At 40.7% G+C, this 20,179-nt stretch overlaps 1 protein-coding gene across 1 annotated transcript; it reads right to left on the reverse strand.

Annotated features, from left to right (window-relative positions):
• Positions 1-2,619: 2,619 nt before the first annotated feature.
• Positions 2,620-10,495, reverse strand: LOC124151981 (aplysianin-A-like). The gene is made up of 8 exons (XM_046524695.2): positions 10,232-10,495; positions 10,039-10,075; positions 9,490-9,534; positions 7,605-8,004; positions 6,421-6,525; positions 5,501-5,722; positions 3,933-4,044; positions 2,620-3,438 (listed from the first exon to the last, which is right to left on the reverse strand). The coding sequence occupies exons 2-8, from the start codon at positions 10,058-10,060 to the stop codon at positions 2,767-2,769; spliced, it is 1,578 nt and encodes a 525-aa protein (XP_046380651.2). The 5' UTR covers positions 10,061-10,075; positions 10,232-10,495; the 3' UTR covers positions 2,620-2,766.
• Between the last annotated feature and the right edge of the window lie 9,684 nt (positions 10,496-20,179).

Consider the following 20,179-nt stretch of genomic DNA (forward strand, 5'->3'; position numbering starts at 1 on the left):
ACCACCCTTACACAATGGAGGAGCTACTCTACGTCATCCAAAACAGGAAAAAGGGCACAGCCCCAGGATTGGACCTAACTTCCTACCAAATAATTAAAAAACTCCCCCCTAAACTACTCCAAGCACTACTTAAATTATACAATCTCACCTATCAAAACGGACAAGTACCTACTCCCTGGAAACAGGCCTTAGTCATACCAATCCCTAAACCTAATAAACCAGCTAATCAGGCTAACTCCTATAGACCAATTTCCTTAACTTCAAACTTATGTAAAGTAATGGAATCTATGGCTAAAAACAGATTACAACATTACCTAACTCAAAATAACATCATAAACCCAGATCAAAGTGGTTTCACTCCTGGCCGCTCAACCTTAGATAACCTCGCCCGTTTAGAGCAGGACATTAAAACAGGACAACTCAGCAAACAATACTACAGGCATCTTCTTAGACTTCTCCAAAGCTTTCGACATGGTATGGCACGACGGGCTAATATAAAAACTACAAAAAATAGGACTCAAAGGTCAAATAATAAACTACATCCAAGACTTCCTCAACAATCGTAAAATAACCGTGGGTATAGACCAAACGCTATCGGACCAATGTCCCCTAGAAAATGGCACTCCCCAGGGCAGTATCCTCAGCCCCACACTCTTCAATATAATGATAAATGATCTATTCGAGGGCCTATCCCCTAAAATAAACACATCTAAATTCGCGGATGATGGAGCCCTCTGGATCCGCACAAAAAGCATTAAAACGGCCCAAAACCTACTTCAAAAATCTCTAAACAAAATACAGCAATGGGCTGACAAATGGTGCTTCTCCCTTAACTCGGAAAAAAACACAGGAATAGTATTTAAACACAAAAACATGAAACCCGCCTCCCCAAAACTCCAGCTAAACAACAAACTAATCCAATTCCTAAAACAAACCAAATTCTTAGGACTAATTTTCGATGAACATCTCCTGGGACGCTCACATAAATAATCTAATAACTAAATGTAGCAAAGATCTAAATACGCTAAGATGCCTCACTGGCTCAAACTGGGGGGCCTCCAAAGACACCCTCCTTTCACTCTATATATCACTAATTAGATCTAAAATAGACTACGGATGTGCCATGTACGACACCCTAAACCAACCCCTAAGCAAAAAACTAGACACAATCCAATATCAGGCTCTAAAACTAATAACACGCACTCAACATGGCACCTCCTACACTTCACTCCAGGCCTTAACAGGAGAAATGCCACTAAGTCTACGTAGGGAACAATTAACCCTAAATTTCTGGGCCGCGTCTCAATCCAATCCCCTAATTCAAAGCCTAATAAACAAAAATATAAGCCCAAAAAACCAAGCCCTAGCTCGAAAACACCCTCTACTTACTCCAATATCCCAAAGAACAACCAATTACTTAAATGAACACCAAATAAACGATCTTAAACAAAACTGTTAAAAATCAAATATCTTCCCCCCAAAACTTAAAACACCCAAAATAGACATAACACTAGCTAGCACAATAAATAAACAAACCGACCCAAACAAAGCCAAAACCACCACACTAGCATACATACATGAAAATTGGCCAAATTGGTGTCACATTTACACAGACGGATCCTCAGATCCGATCTCCAAACACACCGGTTTCGGAGTCCACATCACACAACCAACTAAAGCCACACAATCCTACCGACTCCCAAACAATCAATATTGACGGCCGAACTAATGGGCATGGCCTCAGCCCTTCATAATCAACAATCTAAAAAACAACAAAAAATCCTAATACTTACCGACTCGCTCAGTGGACTACAAACCCTCCAAAATAAAAACACCAAAAACCGCCCTGAACTAATAAATCAGATACTAAAAAGCTCAAACGATTTAACTAAGGCAGGTAAACAAATAGTATTCATTTGGATCCCCGCCCACGTAGGAATATACGGCAATGAAAACGCCGATAAAGCAGCTAAACTATCCCTTAAAATCCCAGAAATAAGCTTAAACCTACCAATCTCCAAATCAGAAATTAAAAGTGTTAACAAACAAAAAATCACCAAAAAATGGCATAACCTATATCAAAACTCAAATAGCCAAATCAAAAAGGTTCTCAAAAAAACCCTAACCAAACCAAAATTTCTACATCCGTCCAAAAAAATCGACAGAGTAATTACTAAACTCCAAACAGGACATACCAACCTAAATAACCACCTCAAAATAATAAGAAAACACGCAACAGGAACCTGCCCACATTGCAAACAACAAGAAACCCCAGAACACGCACTCATACACTGCACCCACTACCTAACACACCGAACTACACTACAAACCACCCTAAATCTAAATAAGGCTCTTACTCTACAAGCAAACCTAAACCCACAAAATAAAATAGAAAAATTCAAAGCCTTAGGCGTATACTTAATCAAAACAGGACTAATAAATCGCATTTAAAACCCCAATAAACTACCAAAACCAGACCACATAATCAAATTAACAAACTTCCATACTCAGGTCCCTTAGTTCGTCCCCGAAACCCTCTTGGCATTTTTTCAAAATTTCAAAATTTCCAAAATTCTATATAAGCAACCACTAAAACACCCCTACTGGATTGCCAAACAACTTTTTCCCCTTTTCGGAAACACATTAAATGGCTTGGCCGGGCCCGTGTGCGAAAATACGCTGCAGTCGGAAAGCGCACGTAAAATCTCCAATATAAGTAAGTAAGTAAGCAGGTATTAGACACTGTGGCCATGTTTGACCATCATGCTACAGGTAACGTCTGACAGTGAGGTCAACAGCTCTCAATGCTGCCTCAGACCAACTCTGAAGTTTGTTCGGCCACCAAGAACCCGACACATGGAAGACATCATGGTCAGGAAATGGCTTCAGCATGTAATCCCGGGTTTGTTCCATATTAAATCCAGGTTTGTAGAAATGCCAAGACGCCTTATATGGGTATGTGTCCCAGAGTTGCATGGCCCCGCCTACAGATGGAGGGATATCTGCCTCAGGTATTCTGTACAGTCTGCTCATGTAGGTGTGTATCCTTTTCCGTACCTCAGTGGTGACTCTCTGTGCTCCTGGCATACTTCCATATATGGTGCTGCCTTGGTTCTGAAGTTCCCTCCAGCTAGCGACACTAGCTGATCCGTCGCTATAAGAAGGGAGGTGGATATAATAGCCATTGGTGCCCCTTCGCCAGTCGTAGGTGAACTTGCTTGGCAGATCGCAGCGTCCATGCGTGATGTTTGCGTTTCCTTTTTTCCACCACTGATTCTGGTAGGCAAGAAATATTTTCTGAGCCTGCACTTGGCGTACAGAGTTAACCTGGCGGCGGAATTCTTTGCTGAGTCTGTAAGGAGCGAAATTCACCTTTTCCACACAGTCCTTCTGTACACCTAAGACCACTTTTCTGGCACAGACATATCTCTCTGGACTCTGAAAAAGTGAGTGATTTAACGTTGTAAAACAACGCAGTCGGCAATACTTCCGGTCTATCACACCGGCCAGTAAATAATCGAGTCGAGTAGAAAATTTGTTCCCAGTAAAACAGGGAAAATAAAATGAGTTGTGAATAAACCCCTGATTCACATCACAGAACACAGAATGCGTGTGTTGGAGTAGTGACGGGGAACACATCATTTCTCGAACATGGGTACAATGTGTGAAGCCCATTTCTGGTGTCCCCCGCCGTGATATTGCTGGAATATTGCTAAACGCGGCGTAAAACCAAACTCACTCACTCACTCAAGGTGATTGAGAAAAGGACACACAAAGTCAAATATATATAAGTGAAATTATTGTATACCTTAGATACAGTGTTTTTTTAGGTGACTGAGAAAAGGACACACACGGTCAAATATATAAAAGCTAAATTTAGTGTATATCTTATATACAGCGTTTGTTTAGCAAATGAAAAAAACACACTTCACCTTGGTGGGTGTAGTGTAGCCATCAACGGTCTGGGTGCAGCGTAATGTCAGCTTGTAGTTGCCACGGCGTCCTTGTATAGAGACCAGCTGATGATTTAGGTGAATCGAATGTCTGAAATATGAAAAACGAGACCTTTTAATCTCAGAGAGACTATAGTCACTGTTTCACCAAGAAATATTAAATACTGCTTACCTTAATTCATTTGAAGCCTTCTTCGCAAAGCTTCTTAATTGTTTAACGCATAATGTACTCATATCCCTTTCCTTTACCATTTATTTACTATCCTTTACCTTATATTTACTTTCCTTTACTATTCATTTACTATCCTTTACCTTATATTTACTTTCCTTTACTATTCATTTGCTTTCCTTTACCTTATATTTACTTTACTTTACCTTACATTTACCTTACCTTAATTATTACGATATTACTTTACCTTACACTGGACAGTCTTACTTTACCTTACACTGGACAGTCTTACTTCACCTTACACTGGACAGTCTTACTTTACATTACACTGGGCCGTCTTACTTCACCTTACACTGGACAGTCTTACTTTACATTACACTGGACAGTCTTACTTTACCTTACACTGGACAGTCTTACTTTACCTTACACTGGCCAGTTTTACTTTACCTTACACTGGACAGTTTTACTTTACCTTACACTGGACAGTTTTACTTTATCTCACACTGGACAGTTTTACTTTATCTCACACTGGACAGTCTTACTTTACCTTACACTGGACAGTCTTACTTTACCTTACACTGGACAGTCTTACTTTACCTTACACTGGACAATCTTACAATACCTTACACTGGACAGTTTTATTTTACCTTACACTGGACAACTTTACTTTACCTTACTCTGGACAGTTTTACTTTACCTTACACTGGACAGTCTTACATCACCTTACACTGGGCAGTCTTACTTTACCGTACACTGGACAGTTTTACTTTATACCTTACAACACTGGACAGTTTTACTTTACCTTACTCTCGACAGTTTTACTTCACCTTACACTGGACAGTTTTACTTTACCTTACTCGGGACAGTTTTACTTTACCTTACACTGGACAGTCTTACATCACCTTACACTGGACAGTTTTACTTTACCTTACACTGGACAGTTTTACTTTACCTTACACTGGACAGTCTTACTTTACCTTACACTGGACAGTTTTACTTTACCTTACACTGGACAGTTTTACTTTACCTTACACTGGACAGTCTTACTTTACCTTACACTGGACAGTGTTTCTTTACCTTACACTGGACAGTGTTACTTTACCTTACACTGGACAGTTTACTTTACCTTACACTGGAAGTCTTACTTTACCTTACACTGCACAGTCTTACTTTACCTTACACTGGCCAGTTTTACTTTACCTTACACTGGACAGTTTTACTTTATCTTACACTGGACAGCATCGTTTTACCTTACACTGGACACTTTTGCTTTTTTGCCATACTGTGGAAAGTATTACTTTACCTTACACTGAATAACAATACTTTACCTTACACTGCACATTATTGCTTCACCTTACACTGGTTGGTATTCCTTTACCTTACACTGAAAAGTAAGTATCTGGTGAGGAGTCTTTTAGGCACCTGATCCATGCCATTATCCACAGTCTTCAGGTCAGCGAACGAATCTACACCACCGTATTCCAGGAATATGAGCCCTATCAACGCCCCAAATCTCCCAGTAGCGTGGTCCCAGACAAGCGCATCGTGTAGATAGTTATAGGCTTCTCTGCTGGCATAACGGGCTAAAAATTCGTCCATTCTAAAACAGACATATATCACAAACATTAGACATGCACAAACGTCCCGTGAAGATCCGGCTTAGAATAGGTCTAGAACAGGCGACTATGCTTGTCGTAAGAGGTGACTGACGGGGATGGGTGGTCAGCCTTACTGACTTGGTTGATGCACGTCATTGTATCCCAACTGCGTAGACCGATGCTCATAACATCAGTCACTTGATTGTCTTGTCCAGACTTGATTATTTACAGATCGCCGCCAAATAGTTGGAATATTACTGAGTGCGACGTTAAACAAACAAACATGTACAGACACGTAACTACCACCCGTGTTTTACATAGGTACCTACACTCTATCACAGTTTCGACACAATGCTTCTGAGATATGCGGACAGATTAGAATTCAAATAACATAAATGACTCAGGAAGGTAGTCTTTTTAACACAGACATATATCTGCCATCTCACGATTTGGAAAAATGAATCATGACAGATCTATTTTGAGTGAGTTAGTGAGTGAGTTTGGTTTTACGCCGCTTTTAGCAATATTCCAGCAATATCACGGCGGGGGACACCACAAATGGTCTTCACACATTGTACCCATGTCGGGATTCGAACCCGGGTCTTCGGCGTGACGAGCGAACGCTTTAACCACTAGGCTACCCGACGACCCAGATCTAGTTTGAACATAAATCTTGTATACATAGTCTGTGTTTACATACGTGATTGTATACAGTGGAAGGCCGTCAGTCGTGTGTATCTTATATATCTCTGATTCTGAAGGATAGGCACCAATGCTCATGTTGGTGTTCGCCGTGTACAGCCGCCTGGAGGATAGCATGAGAAGTGACAGGGTAAATATACTGTGTATCATAATCTTACAGCACTGCGAATAGCGAACTGAGACTAACATTTGTATTATGATAATTCCGTCACAGTGCATAATAACTAGCTTCATTCAAAATATAGTGTTTTACAAGTGTGGAAATATATATCGCAAACCATCTGGGTTTGCTTGTGATGAATAATGAAATATGCGATCCTCAGCAACAGTACTGTGGGATGCCGATCTGTATTTTGAAATATACCCTTTCAAATACCTGAGTCCTGGCAAAACTACAAACCTGAATACTGATATCACACAGTTAACTTTGCTTTCGAGTGAGCTAAATTCTACACGTACAGGAACCTGGTAACATCAATGAAGAGCTCAGAGCTATGACATAAGGGCCAATGTCATGTGGAGTCCGTTTTGAGAAAAGTAATGAAAACCATAACAATATGCATGCTTGTGCAACATTTCTTATTCACCGACAAATTCCTCAACTTAACACATTCCGAAAGCAGACATATTAATGTTGCTATAAAAAAACACATTCAAAAATAGAAATTAACTTACCTATTTAATTTGTGTAAGGGTGGAAAGGGCCAATGTCTATATTGGCCCTTTTTACCTTCAGGCATTTGCATGGGATTCAACATGTGAGATTGATAAAACTACTACTGAAAGTATAAACACTAGTAAAGCTCTTTTACATTATTTAAACTAATGCCACCTTTGTTGAAACAGTTGAAACATAATAATAATGTTTCCAAACTTTAAAAATCTCTTGAACAACCAGTCTCAACTACACATGGAAATGAGAGCTAAAAAGGCCAAAATCTAGCAAAATGACTTTGGCCCTTTTTTAACTTGACTTTGGCCCTTTACTGAATTTTAAGTGGTTATATTTCAAAAACTTATCAATGAAAACATACAATATGTTTTCTACAAGTAGACAAGAACTCATAGTTGTTATTTATGCAATAATATGCAAAAGGGCCTAAGTACATTTTGGCCCCTTTTGGCTCTAAGCTCTTCATTTAGAAACTAGAACGAGTACAATGTGTCCGAACATCTGCTCACCACAAAAGGTCAAGCGGCTTGAGCCTCTCTTGTGGCCTCAGATTGTATGGAGTCCGCGGACCACCAAGTTCCTCTATCCGAAGATGACGCCCACGGAGGTAATATACCGTTTCATTAGGGTTGCCAAAGTTTAAAGGGAAGTTGACAATTCTGAGTCCAAGCTGTCTTGCGGTACTCACGAGGTACGTGTGTTCATTAGGTTTTAACCTCATCGCCCCGAAGTCCACGGTCGTGCCAGTTACCGTGGGGATCTGAGCAGTGAACATTCGGCCTCCAATGCGGTCAGAGTATTCAAATATGGACATTTTTAGGCCTTTATTCCTTAGACGGTAGCCTGTGTACGTGCCAGCAATACCTGCTCCAATAATGGCGACATCGAGACAGTTGTCGTCATAGTTGTCTGAAATGAGATGAGAGATTGGTTATCTTACGTGACACATGGCTGTCGGTTTCTTATTGGATGAGTGAGTGAGTGAGTATGGTTTTACGCCGCTTTTAGCAATATTCCAGCAATATCACGGCGGGGGACACCAGAAATGGGCTTCACACATTGTACCCATGTCGGGAATCGAACCCGGGTCTTCGGCGTGACGAGCGAACGCTTTAACCACTAGGCTACCCGACCGCCCCTCTTATTGGATGAGGCCCATACTATTATTTTCAATGTACCCCGTTAACATGTAAGGTATATATTATTTTCCCCGACCGAATTGCCGAAATTTGGCATTACATTTGCAACATACCAACATATTGTATCTCGAATTAATTATATAAGACGCCATTCTCCAGATAGTTACGATAATTTCCGAATGAAATAGTTCCAGGGGGAATAACTCTAAGTTTGTTTTCTGTCGTCTGCTATTTTTCGGTGAATGTTAAAGCATGAACGAAGTCTATAAACGCCTAACTGTGGTCATCTTCCCGAGGCAAGGCAGTTAACTGACTATAAAAGTCCAGTTTCCACCCTTGACGAACTAGGCTGGTATTATGGATTACATTTTGGCTGGACTAACGAGTCTATTCTTAGTCCAATCAAAATCGCGCAACGAAATCGAAACCCGGTTCGTTAACTGTCATGCAGATTTCAGTTGATTGCAGGCTTTGCAAAGCATGTGCACCAACAGCTCGTTGTCAACAGATATTTCCCAAATCATTTAATGTTTTAAATAAAGATTTGATGCACTTCGCGATGTAAGACTCGTTTTTTAACAATATAGATCAAATTTATCGATCAGAGCGTCTTGACTGAGCGCCGCCATTTTGTTTGAAGTAAATGCAAGTGATATGAGAGGTGGAATCTGATTGGTTCATTGGAGAGGCATAGAAGGGACATAAATAGTAATAGCCACTGGTGGCGCTACGTTTGAACCCAGGAATTCCAGCCTCGTCCGGCAAGGGTGGAAACTTGACTTTTAAGGTCAGTTAACTCTTTAGCCTCGGGAAGATGAACTGTGATATTCCTATCGATTCGGACCAAACCATGCATGCTTAAGACATACACTATAATTAGGTGTGCAATAAATTCGTTATCCACCGGTCCCTCGGGTGAAAGGGGCCGGTGTACCTTTATGTTAGTAAACTGCATAACATAACCCCCCAGACCGGCTGTTAAAATACAGTAAACTACGGTTATAACGAACACGCTTATAACGAACTGACCGATAACGAACTTATTTTTAGTCCCGGCCTTTTGATGTATATATGCTTATAACGAACTACGGTTATAACGAACTGAAATGAGTGGTCCCTTTGAGTTCGCTATAACCGTAGTTTACTGTATAATGTTTAATAGTAATTAATCAAAGGCAAAAGCCACGAATCGAGGAAATTGCTGACAATGTTACGTCACACGGGTAAAGACATGGTGAGCTTCACATTGACTCACCTTGCAGCGGATCCTGCCAGACGCAGCTCACCAATGGCAGTAGTGCTGACAAAGAGAGGAGGCTGCACATGTGAATGTGGTGTCAAAGTGGGTGAAAGTCCCTTACATCCTAACATTACCGGGTAGAGTGCGTGAGTTGGATATAACGTAACTTTGAACTGTATAAAAGCGTGACAGCTCAATGTGGGAAGGAATCCCGAAGTTATGCAGGATTTATGTGAATCTGGGATTCGAACCAACACTTACCGGATCCTGGCATGCCTATATTGATGCTTAACCTAAAGGGACAATTATAAACGCTGCCATGTCAGTAAGAGAAGAGATTACACGGGATCGGGTGGTCAGACTCGCTGACTTGGTTGATGCATGTCATCGATCCCAATTGCGTTGATTGATGCTCATGATGTCAATCACTGGATTGTCTGCTCCAGACTCGATTATTTACAGACCGCCGTCATATAGCTGGAATATTGCTGAGTGCGGCGTAAACAACAAATAAACAAACAAACAAACATGGACATGTTTATTTTGATGAACACAAGTACTCACATAAACACAGCCAGAAATGCATTGCAATATCCAGTCCCTGAAAGCAATTGCGAAGATTGACTCATGTCTGACATACAAAAAACATATTTGTCTGATGCTACAAATACTTCAAATATACAGCTATGTACGATAAGGAAAGGAACTGTTTGAAGTAGATGTAAATGTATAATTATCGTGTATATGAATAACCTACCTGTGGAGCTGGAGATATGGCTCTGTTCAGATCTTTCCTACCGCCGTGTTTAATCACTGGCGTCAGTGGCAGATGCACGTCGTTAATATTCTGCTTTAATGCATGACACTCCACCTTGACAGTGCACCTCCGTTGGTAATATAATTTTATTTATTCTCTCCAATACTTTCGCAGCGGGAAAATGAACATTGATACTTATGTGTATGCTACAAAATGCCAATTTGAAGAAGATGCTTTACTTTTTTTTCGTTTGATTAACCGATCCGCCGAACTTCTAAAGCGAAAATTCAGAAAGAAAACGAAAACAGAATGACAATGGGAATTTTTATACCGTCGACGGAAATAAAACGCTTTGACAATAAACATGTCAGTGAAGTGCCACTGTCTCTTTTTTAGAGTGATACTTAATATTTATAAGGACCAAAACCGGGCCAAAGATTATTAAAAACAGCTAGAACATACCTTTCCAAATCAAACCTTAAGATGATTAAACAATCGCGTATAATGCATTGTATTATATATTTTTAAATCTATCGACAACATTTTTCATTATCAAACTACGTAAATCCCCCCAAAAGTCTGGCATAATTTGGCATAATTCGGCATAGTTTTGTACTCGTTAATGATACGAATACAGTTAAGCAGTTAAAACTCACTGATAGCATATCTGTTTAATCAACATAATCTTGTATTTCAACACGATCAATGGCATAATGTGTCATTTCACCGATTGTACTCCCTGCAAGATACTCGCTCACTGGGCTTCACTCACTACAAATTGGAAAATTTCTGATTGGCTTATCATATTCTGTAGGTGTGGTATTGGACGCACGGCTTTCCGTGGACAGACACGTTAACCACATCGCAGAAGTGAATTCCTTCCAATTAAGGAATATACAAGTTAATATCAGGCATTATCTTACAAGGGAACCTATCATCATCCTTGTTCTCTCCCTTGTCATATTCTGGACAGATAAATGCAATAGCCTTTTGACTGGTGCACCAACATCAATAATTAAGATTCAACGTGTTGAAATGACAACTAAGATTGCCTCATACTGTAACAAGTATCATCACGTCACCCCTGTCAACTTACATTTGTTTCCAGTTCGGCAGAGGATAAGCTATGGCCTTCGGTCTTTCTCCTTCGCCGCCGCCACACAATGGAAAACTTTCCCTCTCCATCTCTTCAGATCGCGCATAAAACTTCATCTGTTCCTGAAAGTCTCTCGGGATTATTTTTTTCCACTGTGATTGTGCATTCATTGCGAATATTTTTAATAATGTTGCTGTTATTATTATTTACAGATTAAAATTATAAAAAGCGGAAACGCTGCCTAGTCGAACCCACCCAGAACCTTTCGGAGAATGTGTAGACTTCCCAACACTGCAGCTTTCTGCATTACCCAGATTGTCAGAAGGGCTCTATTCCTGGTAGCAAACCCGGGTACTCTCCGAACGTCAGTCAACAGATTGGGAGGTACCAAATCTAAGGCACCGAGAACAATGGGGAGAGGGACAACTTGGTACTTTGGATGCGAGCGTGACATTTCGAAAGCGAGGTCCGCACATTTGCCACGTTTTTCCTCAATCTTGTCATGACATTAGTGTCTAAAGGGACAGAAAACTCAATAATATTTATGTTTTCATTGGATTTATCAAAACGGACAAGATCAGGTTTGTTGGCCTGGATACGTCTGAAGCTGTATACGGGCCTATTCCAAAGAATTTAGTTTTTATCAATTTCCATGACGCCCTATACATATTCTGGGTCGTACCATGAATGGGCCTCTGTCTCAAATCCACAAACATGGCAAAGACGGTAATAAATTGATCGAGCTACACCATCATGTCGCTTGAGATACTGTGTTTGTGCCAAAGCTCGGCATCCACTGACAATGTGCGGGACAGTCTCATTAAATTAAGTGCATAATCTACATTTCATATTTACATTTTGATGCAAAATCACACATTACGGTTTCGAGTAGGAAGTGACTGGTCCTGAGCAGCAAACAGAAAGCCTTCTGTTTCACTTTTCAGGCCAGCCGACTTCATCCAAGCGAAGGACGCTGCACATACACTCGATGCAGCACAAGAGGATCATCAGACAAATAAATGTGTGCAAATATGCACAATACAATTGTATCATGAAGAGCCTCCACGTTTATCAAACCATGTCTGACATGATTCTTCGTTTGAGAGTGTCAATACCATGAATTTCTTGTCTCGTTTTGCATTTTATTGCGAGCTGTTCAGGCCAGCCTACTTCATCCAAGCGAAGGACGCTGCACATACACTCGATACAACCAAGGCGGAACATCCCCTGTATCCACAAGAGAATTAAAACAGTGAAGTAATGGCGTTTGGACACATAGGAACAGTTTCCAATAGCGGGTTCGAATACCATCAGGCCCTGGCGCCGTAATAGATTAGGACTTTTTAATTACATTTTTCAGGCAATCAGGACAAATAAAACACAACAATCGTGACGTTATTTTTTCGTGTATACTATCATTGTAATCCTCTACCCATGATTCTTCGAGGTACTAGTTGCTGGGTATAGATCACAACTGTTTCCAAAACCTTTCACTGGAATCCATGGTTGGTCTCTTCTCATCACTGTCATTGGTTGCAGTATACACGCAACAGTTAGTGTCATGAAAAGAACAGTGCGCATTGAGAGTAACAGAAATAATGTCATTTAATTCATTAAGTTGATTCTGTGGAAATGATTGGTTCATTTGTTTAATTGGCCTCCGTTTCTCAATCGATAAATCACAGATTTGATTATAAATGACATAAACATAATATACATGGGATCATCAGAAAGATCGTCGACAGAAGAGGGGTCGGAAGAGGGGGAAGACTCAAAATCTTCGAGGCCAACATCAGGGATTTCATTTGGTGAGAACAGTGCTAACGTCCATTTGCAATTTCAGGTTTGCTGCCGTTGGAGCTGGGGATTTATGCAAAGGCCTCTGACGGCAGTTAGCTCACCAGTCTCACGGCGCATATACAACTTCAGTCGCCGCGGCTGGTCGCGAATATTCTGCTCTGTCAGGTATGCATACATTGGCATGGCTTTGTCCTAATGTTGCTTCAGTAATTTGCCATTTATACCTGGTATGTCTGGTCATCCTGTTGATTTCGCACACTCAAGAAGTGTTGATTTGAGTTGGTACGTCCAAGATATTCTTGGATGGGTTCTGTGCCTCCCACTGGGGCAAGTCCCATCTCCAGTTTGGTTGGTTTGTATTCCGGAGGGAGGCTAACTGGGCTGCGGAGATGAACAATGGTTTTTTTTCTTGGCATTCTGTAACCCAGTAGTAGACCAGCTTCGGGGGGTTAGCCCTAACTGGGTGATGTACGTTTAGTTCAGAGGGAAAAAATAATCATTATTACAAAACATGTTTTGTGGGTGGTTCTTTTCACGTATGCATCCGTGTGTTTCTAACATGACAGTATGTGACATATGCATAAGGAAATGCACCTGTTTCCTTGTTGGATGTCAAACAGACACATTAAACTACTATGAAAAGCTGGGCGGTGATATATGGGATTCGAAGTTCCGACGTCTAATACATTGTCAACGCATGTGATATGTGTGGCCTCAATCTTCATCAGACATTTTGCAGTTGAAGAAAAGTACAAATACAGCAATCATAAAAAAAACATTTTGAATTCTGAGGTATTTCTCTGTTCTGAGATTCTGGTTTCATAAATAATCATTTAAGGCAATGTAAAACATAAGCAAACAACATCTTGGTATAAGTTACATCGTAAATATCGATACTTACAACATTTTACTGCCAAATTTTAAGATGTAAATATCAGACAGTTCCTGGGGAGAATTCTGTCCGAAATTGTTTCAGATATTGCTTGGTTATCAAAGCACAAATAACCATTATGAAACATCAACAGTAAATCCCGATTTGTTTTGTATGCTTTGGAAATAACGTTTATACGAACGCTATCTTCAATTCCATGGGGGCACGGGTGGCCCAGTCGTCTAAGGCGCCGCGATTCACTGTGCAGAGTTGCGTCCCTTGGGCACGCCAGAAACCTATGATTGTGGGTTCGAATCCCGGTTCGCCCCAATTATGTTTCAAGGTTTGTCAGCACCATACCTGTGCTCATGTTTCACCGAAGTGGTAAACATCTGAGACCTGCACCACTTCGGGCTTTCCTCCCACATTAAGCTGACACGCCGTGATATAACTGGAATAATGTCAAAAGCGGCGTTAAACCTAACTCACTCACTCAATTCCATACTACTGTTGGATGTGGCGTTAGGCAACAAACAAACCCTTACTTTCTGGGGGAGTTTGTGTGAGTGTTGTGTGCTACCATTAGGGTAGGACATGCTTACTCTTTCAGCGAACATCTGGTGTCACGGATTTTCAGTAAACCATATGATATATTATTTCCATCACTATTTTGCCTCTTACATCTTATGGAATCTGTTTCGGCAGATAATGGAGGCTGATTATTTCTCTGACGTTGACCTTAAGAATTTAGACCATGACGTTCCGTGTATGTCGGTATTGAGATGCTTTTTACATCACATATATGTGCTGCGATACATGCAGGCTGTCCTCGATATAGTTGGAACTAAATGCTGAATGACTGTTCCCCTAATGAAGCAGGAAGTAGACCTGGGCCCACTTGCACAAAGCGATCTTAGCGCTAAGACGATCGTAACTCCCATACTTTAACATAGGCTTACAATAGTTGTAGCGCTAAGGTCGCTTTGTGCAAGTGGGCCCTGGATGAAATCAAGCGAAAAGTTAAACCAAAGCGCTACTCATCAAGCCATAGTTGTTTGAACAAGAAAATTCCTGTTTAACACTGTGTAGAATTTCCTACGAAATTAAAAGGTCAGTTCTCCTATTCTTTGCATTATAATGCGTGAAGTAAAATTTAGAAGTATATGATTAGGAAAATCAAAACATTTGTTTTAGTTCAGCAAGACGCCATGATGAATGACACACAATTAAGCTAGCATTATCTTTGACAATAATGACATCGTGCCTCCAGGGACTCCGCCTCTTAGAGTGAATGAAAGATGGCATTTACATCACTGCTCATGGACATTTAATATGCAACATGGAAACAATACAACACATGCTCAGACATATCAGATGCGAGCGGAGTTTACAGCTCGGACATATAAGAAGTGAGCGGAGTTTACAGCTCAGACATATAAGAAGTGAGCGGAGTTAACAGCTCAGACATATTAGATGTAAGCGGAGTTTACAGTTCAGACATATTAGAGGTGGGCTGAATTTACAGCTCAGACATATTAGAGGTGGGCTGAGTTTACAGCTCAGACATATTGGAGGTGAGCGGAGTTTACAGCTCAGACATATTGGAGGTGAGCGGAGTTTACAGCTCAGACATATTGGAGGTGAGCGGAGTTTACAGCTCAGTCATATTGGAGGTGAGCGGAGTTTACAGCTCATACATATAAGAAGTGAGCGGAGTTTACAGCTCAGACATATTTGATGTAGGCGGAGTTTACAGTTCAGACATATTAGAAGTGAGCGGAGTTTACAGCTCAGACATATTAGAACTGGGCGGAGTTTACAGCTCAGACATATTAGAGGTGAGCGGAGTTTACAGCTCAGCCATATTAGAACTGGGCGGAGTTTACAGCTCAGACATATTAGAGTTGAACGGAGTTTACAGCTCAGGCATATAAGAAGTGAGCGGGGTTTACAGCTCAGACATATTGGAGGTGAGCGGAGTTTACAGCTCAGCCATATTAGAGGTGAGCAGAGCTCCAGCTCAGACATATTAGAGACGAGCGGTGTTTACAACTCAGACATATTAGAGGTGAGCGGAGTTTAAAGCTCAGACATTTTAGAGACGAGCTCCATTTTACTGACAGACATATAAGAGGCGAGCGTCGTTTACAGCTCAGACATACTACACGTTAGCGGAGTTAAAAGGACTGACATATTACAGCACGTCAAAGCTCCAGCTCTGACATATTTGAGGTGAGCGGATTTTACAGCTCAGACATACTAGATGTAAGCGGAGTTCAGCTCAACCTTTCTCTAAGCCGCACATCCTGCTCGCGGTTATCAGTACACACCCAGTCGGAATACTATAATACATCAAGTTACAGTCATAAAAGTTACAGACATGAAAGAAGGAGCGGTGTTTACAGCACAGACATATTACATGTGAGAGGAGTTAAAAGCTCAGACAATTTCAAAAGAAATGCAAAACAGTTTTATTATATATTACATATTCGGGGTTTCTAGAGACCAACAGAAAAGACATTTAAATAAATTATGCTCCTCACATCCCCACAAGAAAATGGATGGGGATTAATCACATAACGAAGAGGGTCCCTATTGAATATTGTTTACTAAGGGTTGCGTTACAATGGCTGACTGACAAGGAAGTACAATCAGATAATATATAGGTGCATGTTCACACATCAAATTACAGAATGCTATAAATATAACACAAGATATCCACGAAGATCCTCCTCTAAAACGAACAATGGACCCCTGCATCCACGAAGATACTCCTCTAAAACGAACAATGGACCCCTGCATCCACGAAGATACTCCTCTAAAACGAACAATGGACCCCTGCATCCACGAAGATCCTCCTCTAAAACGAACAATGGACCCCTGCATCCACAAAGATCCTCCTCTTAAACGAACAATGGCCCCTGCATCCACGAAGATCCTCCTCTAAAACGAACAATGGACCCCTGCATCCACAAAGATCCTCCTCTTAAACGAACAATGGCCCCTGCATCCACGAAGATCCTCCTCTTAAACGAACAATGGACCCCTGCATCCACGAAGATCCTCCTCTAAAACGAACAATGGACCCCTGCATCCACGAAGACCCTCCTCTAAAACGAACAATGGACCCCTTCATGCACGAAGACCCTCCTCTAAAACGAACAATGGACCCCTGCATCCACTAAGATCCTCCTCTAAAACGAACAATGGACCCCTGCATCCACGAAGATCCTCCTCTAAAATGAACAATGGACCCCTGCATCTACGAAGATCCTCCTCTTAAACGAACAATGGACCCCTGCATCCACAAAGATCCTCCTCTAAAACGAACAATGGACCCCTGCATCCACAAAGATCCTCCTCTTAAACGAACAATGGCCCCTGCATCCACGAAGATCCTCCTCTAAAACGAACAATGGACCCCTGCATCCACGAAGATCCTCCTCTAAAACGAACAATGGACCCCTGCATCCACGAAGATCCTCCTCTAAAACGAACAATGGACCCCTTCATGCACGAAGACCCTCCTCTAAAACGAACAATGGACCCCTGCATCCACTAAGATCCTCCTCTAAAACGAACAATGGACCCCTGCATCCACGAAGATCCTCCTCTAAAATGAACAATGGACCCCTGCATCTACGAAGATCCTCCTCTTAAACGAACAATGGACCCCTGCATCCACAAAGTTCCTCCTCTAAAACGAACAATGGACCCCTGCATCCACAAAGATCCTCCCCTAAAACGAACAATTGACCCCTGCATCCACGAAGATCCTCCTCTAAAACGAACAATGCACCCCTGCATCCACGAAGATCCTCCTCTAAAACGAACAATGGACCCCTTCAACGAAATTTCTTTGAAAATGTACACACCATTTTGTTAGATGATGTCAACAGTTTAGATGTCTTACGCCAATGTTGTTGTTTTTGAAGACGTTTCCGTACAAAACAAGTGCCTTTAGCAAGCAGTTGGGACATGTTAATGCACGATATTGTTGTTGTCACTAATTTATATCATAACAGGAAAGATCTTTAAATAGGCCTGTTCGATCGATTTCTAATTCTACGTCTAGATTTTACATATAGCAATGTTTTCTTTCTTCAACGTCATCATCGTCGGTGTAATAAATAGATATCATTACACTCGTGGCTGTCAAGTGCCTCCTGTCAACGAGTTCACTCAAAATGTACATGTATCTAACAAACGAAATCCGGCTTACTGCTTAATACTCATACCTGGTGTGACCCGCCAAAAAAATGTTTCAGACACATCTATTAAAACAAAAGATGTCAGCAACAACATACTTACGTCTTTCCACGATTTTAAAGAAAAAAATGGTCTTCTCACGATATAATTTGTATTGTTTTTTTAACTTAAAGTTTTGTGTCAACGCTAATGTAATTATGTGACAGGGAGCGGTATTTGCATAAACCAGTTAGGCCTGTTTACCAAGCCCTTTCAACTTAAGTTGAATAAAATATGTTTAAACTATGTCTGTGGATTAGCAAGCTTGTGGTGATAATCCAACCTAGTTAAGATCAAAGAACATTTATTAAACACTCCAATACCATAAGTTTCGAACCTGATGTCATCGCTGATTTTCAATGGTCCATTCATATAATCTTCACATATTTTGCCCTTTACACGAAATGGAATCTGTTTCTCTGGATAATCCTAACTGGTTATTCTTTTGCAATGACAATTTATGTTTCTGTTTATGTAAGAATTCAAAAATGTCCGACACGCTTCTTTGGCTTGTTCACATCGTGTTCAGTGAGTTTGGTAGTGATTTCATGTGGATACATTGCTTGTATTGTTTGTTTGTTTGTTTGTTTGTTGTTTAACGCCGCACTCAACTATATTCCAGCTTTATGACGGCGGTCTGTATATAATCGAATCTTGACCAGACAATCCAGTGATTGACGTCCTGAGCATCGATCTAGTCAATTGGACTACGCTGACATGCATCAACCAAGTCAACCACTTTTAGTATTCCAAGGTGGGGTGTATCTACAGTACTGGTGAAAGCTCAGTGACACAGCAAACATTCAAACATACTGTAACGGGTTTATTTCAATTGACACACAACACCTTTCAGTATTGATGCAATTAGTACGAGAAGACAACGTTTTCATTTTTTCAATGCGATGATACAGGTACTAATACCTTGCCCTACCCAGTCTTCATCGATACTACAGCTTCTAGCATGTCACTTCAATTTAATTTGGGTTTAACGTCTCGTCCAATATTATTGCACCAATATAGCGACGAGCGTGCGTGTGTGTGTGTGTGTGTGTGTGTGTGTGTGTGTGTGTGTGTGTGTGTGTGTATGCCGAGCGCCAGACAGGGTAACAACAAGTACAATCTTAAAACGTCTTTTGGTATGACGCGGCCGGGCATCAAACCCCGGACCTTCCGCTCTCCGGGCGGACGCTCTACCACTAGACCACGGAGGCGGTCCGTTTACGATAAACATCTCTGAAAAGTTACAACTCATTTGGTCAAACAGGTTTTACAGAAATAACTGAACTGACTTTGTAAACAGTGTCTGCATTACAACGACCAAAATTCATATCGTTCTCACCTCAAAGTAACAATTATTAGTCATACTAACTTAAAGATTTAGAAACTAGGACATATAAAAGAGTTTTTAAAATATATGACGTCAACGCCACAGCATAAGAAGGCTAGATTATCAGACGAAACAGATTGCATTGGGAAAAGACAAAATAACGATGAGAATTACATAATATAATAATAATAATAGAATGGGTAACTGAAAATCAGTAATGATATCAGGTGTTCTAGAAAAAGGTACGTATGTACTGCTATACCGGCATGAACCATCCCCAATAAAACACAAGGTTAGTCATAAATTCGGGGTCTAAGAAAAGTAACAAGAGTAACAAAAGTAACAAAAATAAGGAAATGTATCAGAACCAACTAAAAAAACAGTTTGTATCAAAACGGGAACAAGCAAGTCTGTCATACATCAATGCAATTTTACAATATTTGGTAAGTCTAGATCACTGTAGCTCCTTTGTATTATATTTCATTAAGATAATTCAACAACTGTTTTTTTTCTGTAAACTATGTTCATTTAAGACTCTAGAGTAAGTCTAGGATCAAGCATGAGTAGAATTTGTTTTACAGACAATCCTATGATGACGGACAAACA

Source organism: Haliotis rufescens, unplaced genomic scaffold (genome assembly GCF_023055435.1).
Source record: "Haliotis rufescens isolate VD_foot unplaced genomic scaffold, xgHalRufe1.0.p SCAF_11, whole genome shotgun sequence".
NCBI lineage: Eukaryota > Metazoa > Mollusca > Gastropoda > Lepetellida > Haliotidae > Haliotis > Haliotis rufescens.

Excerpts from the sequence above, each read along its gene's own strand:
- LOC124151981 (XM_046524695.2), bottom strand. The coding sequence starts at position 10,060 with ATGCATTTCTGGCTGTGTTTAT. Across the intron at positions 8,005-9,489 it reads CTGGCAGGATCCGCTGCAAG|ACAACTATGACGACAACTGT; the intron begins GTGAGTCAATGT and ends ATCTCATTTCAG. Across the intron at positions 6,526-7,604 it reads AAGCCGCTTGACCTTTTGTG|GCGGCTGTACACGGCGAACA; the intron begins GTGAGCAGATGT and ends GCTATCCTCCAG.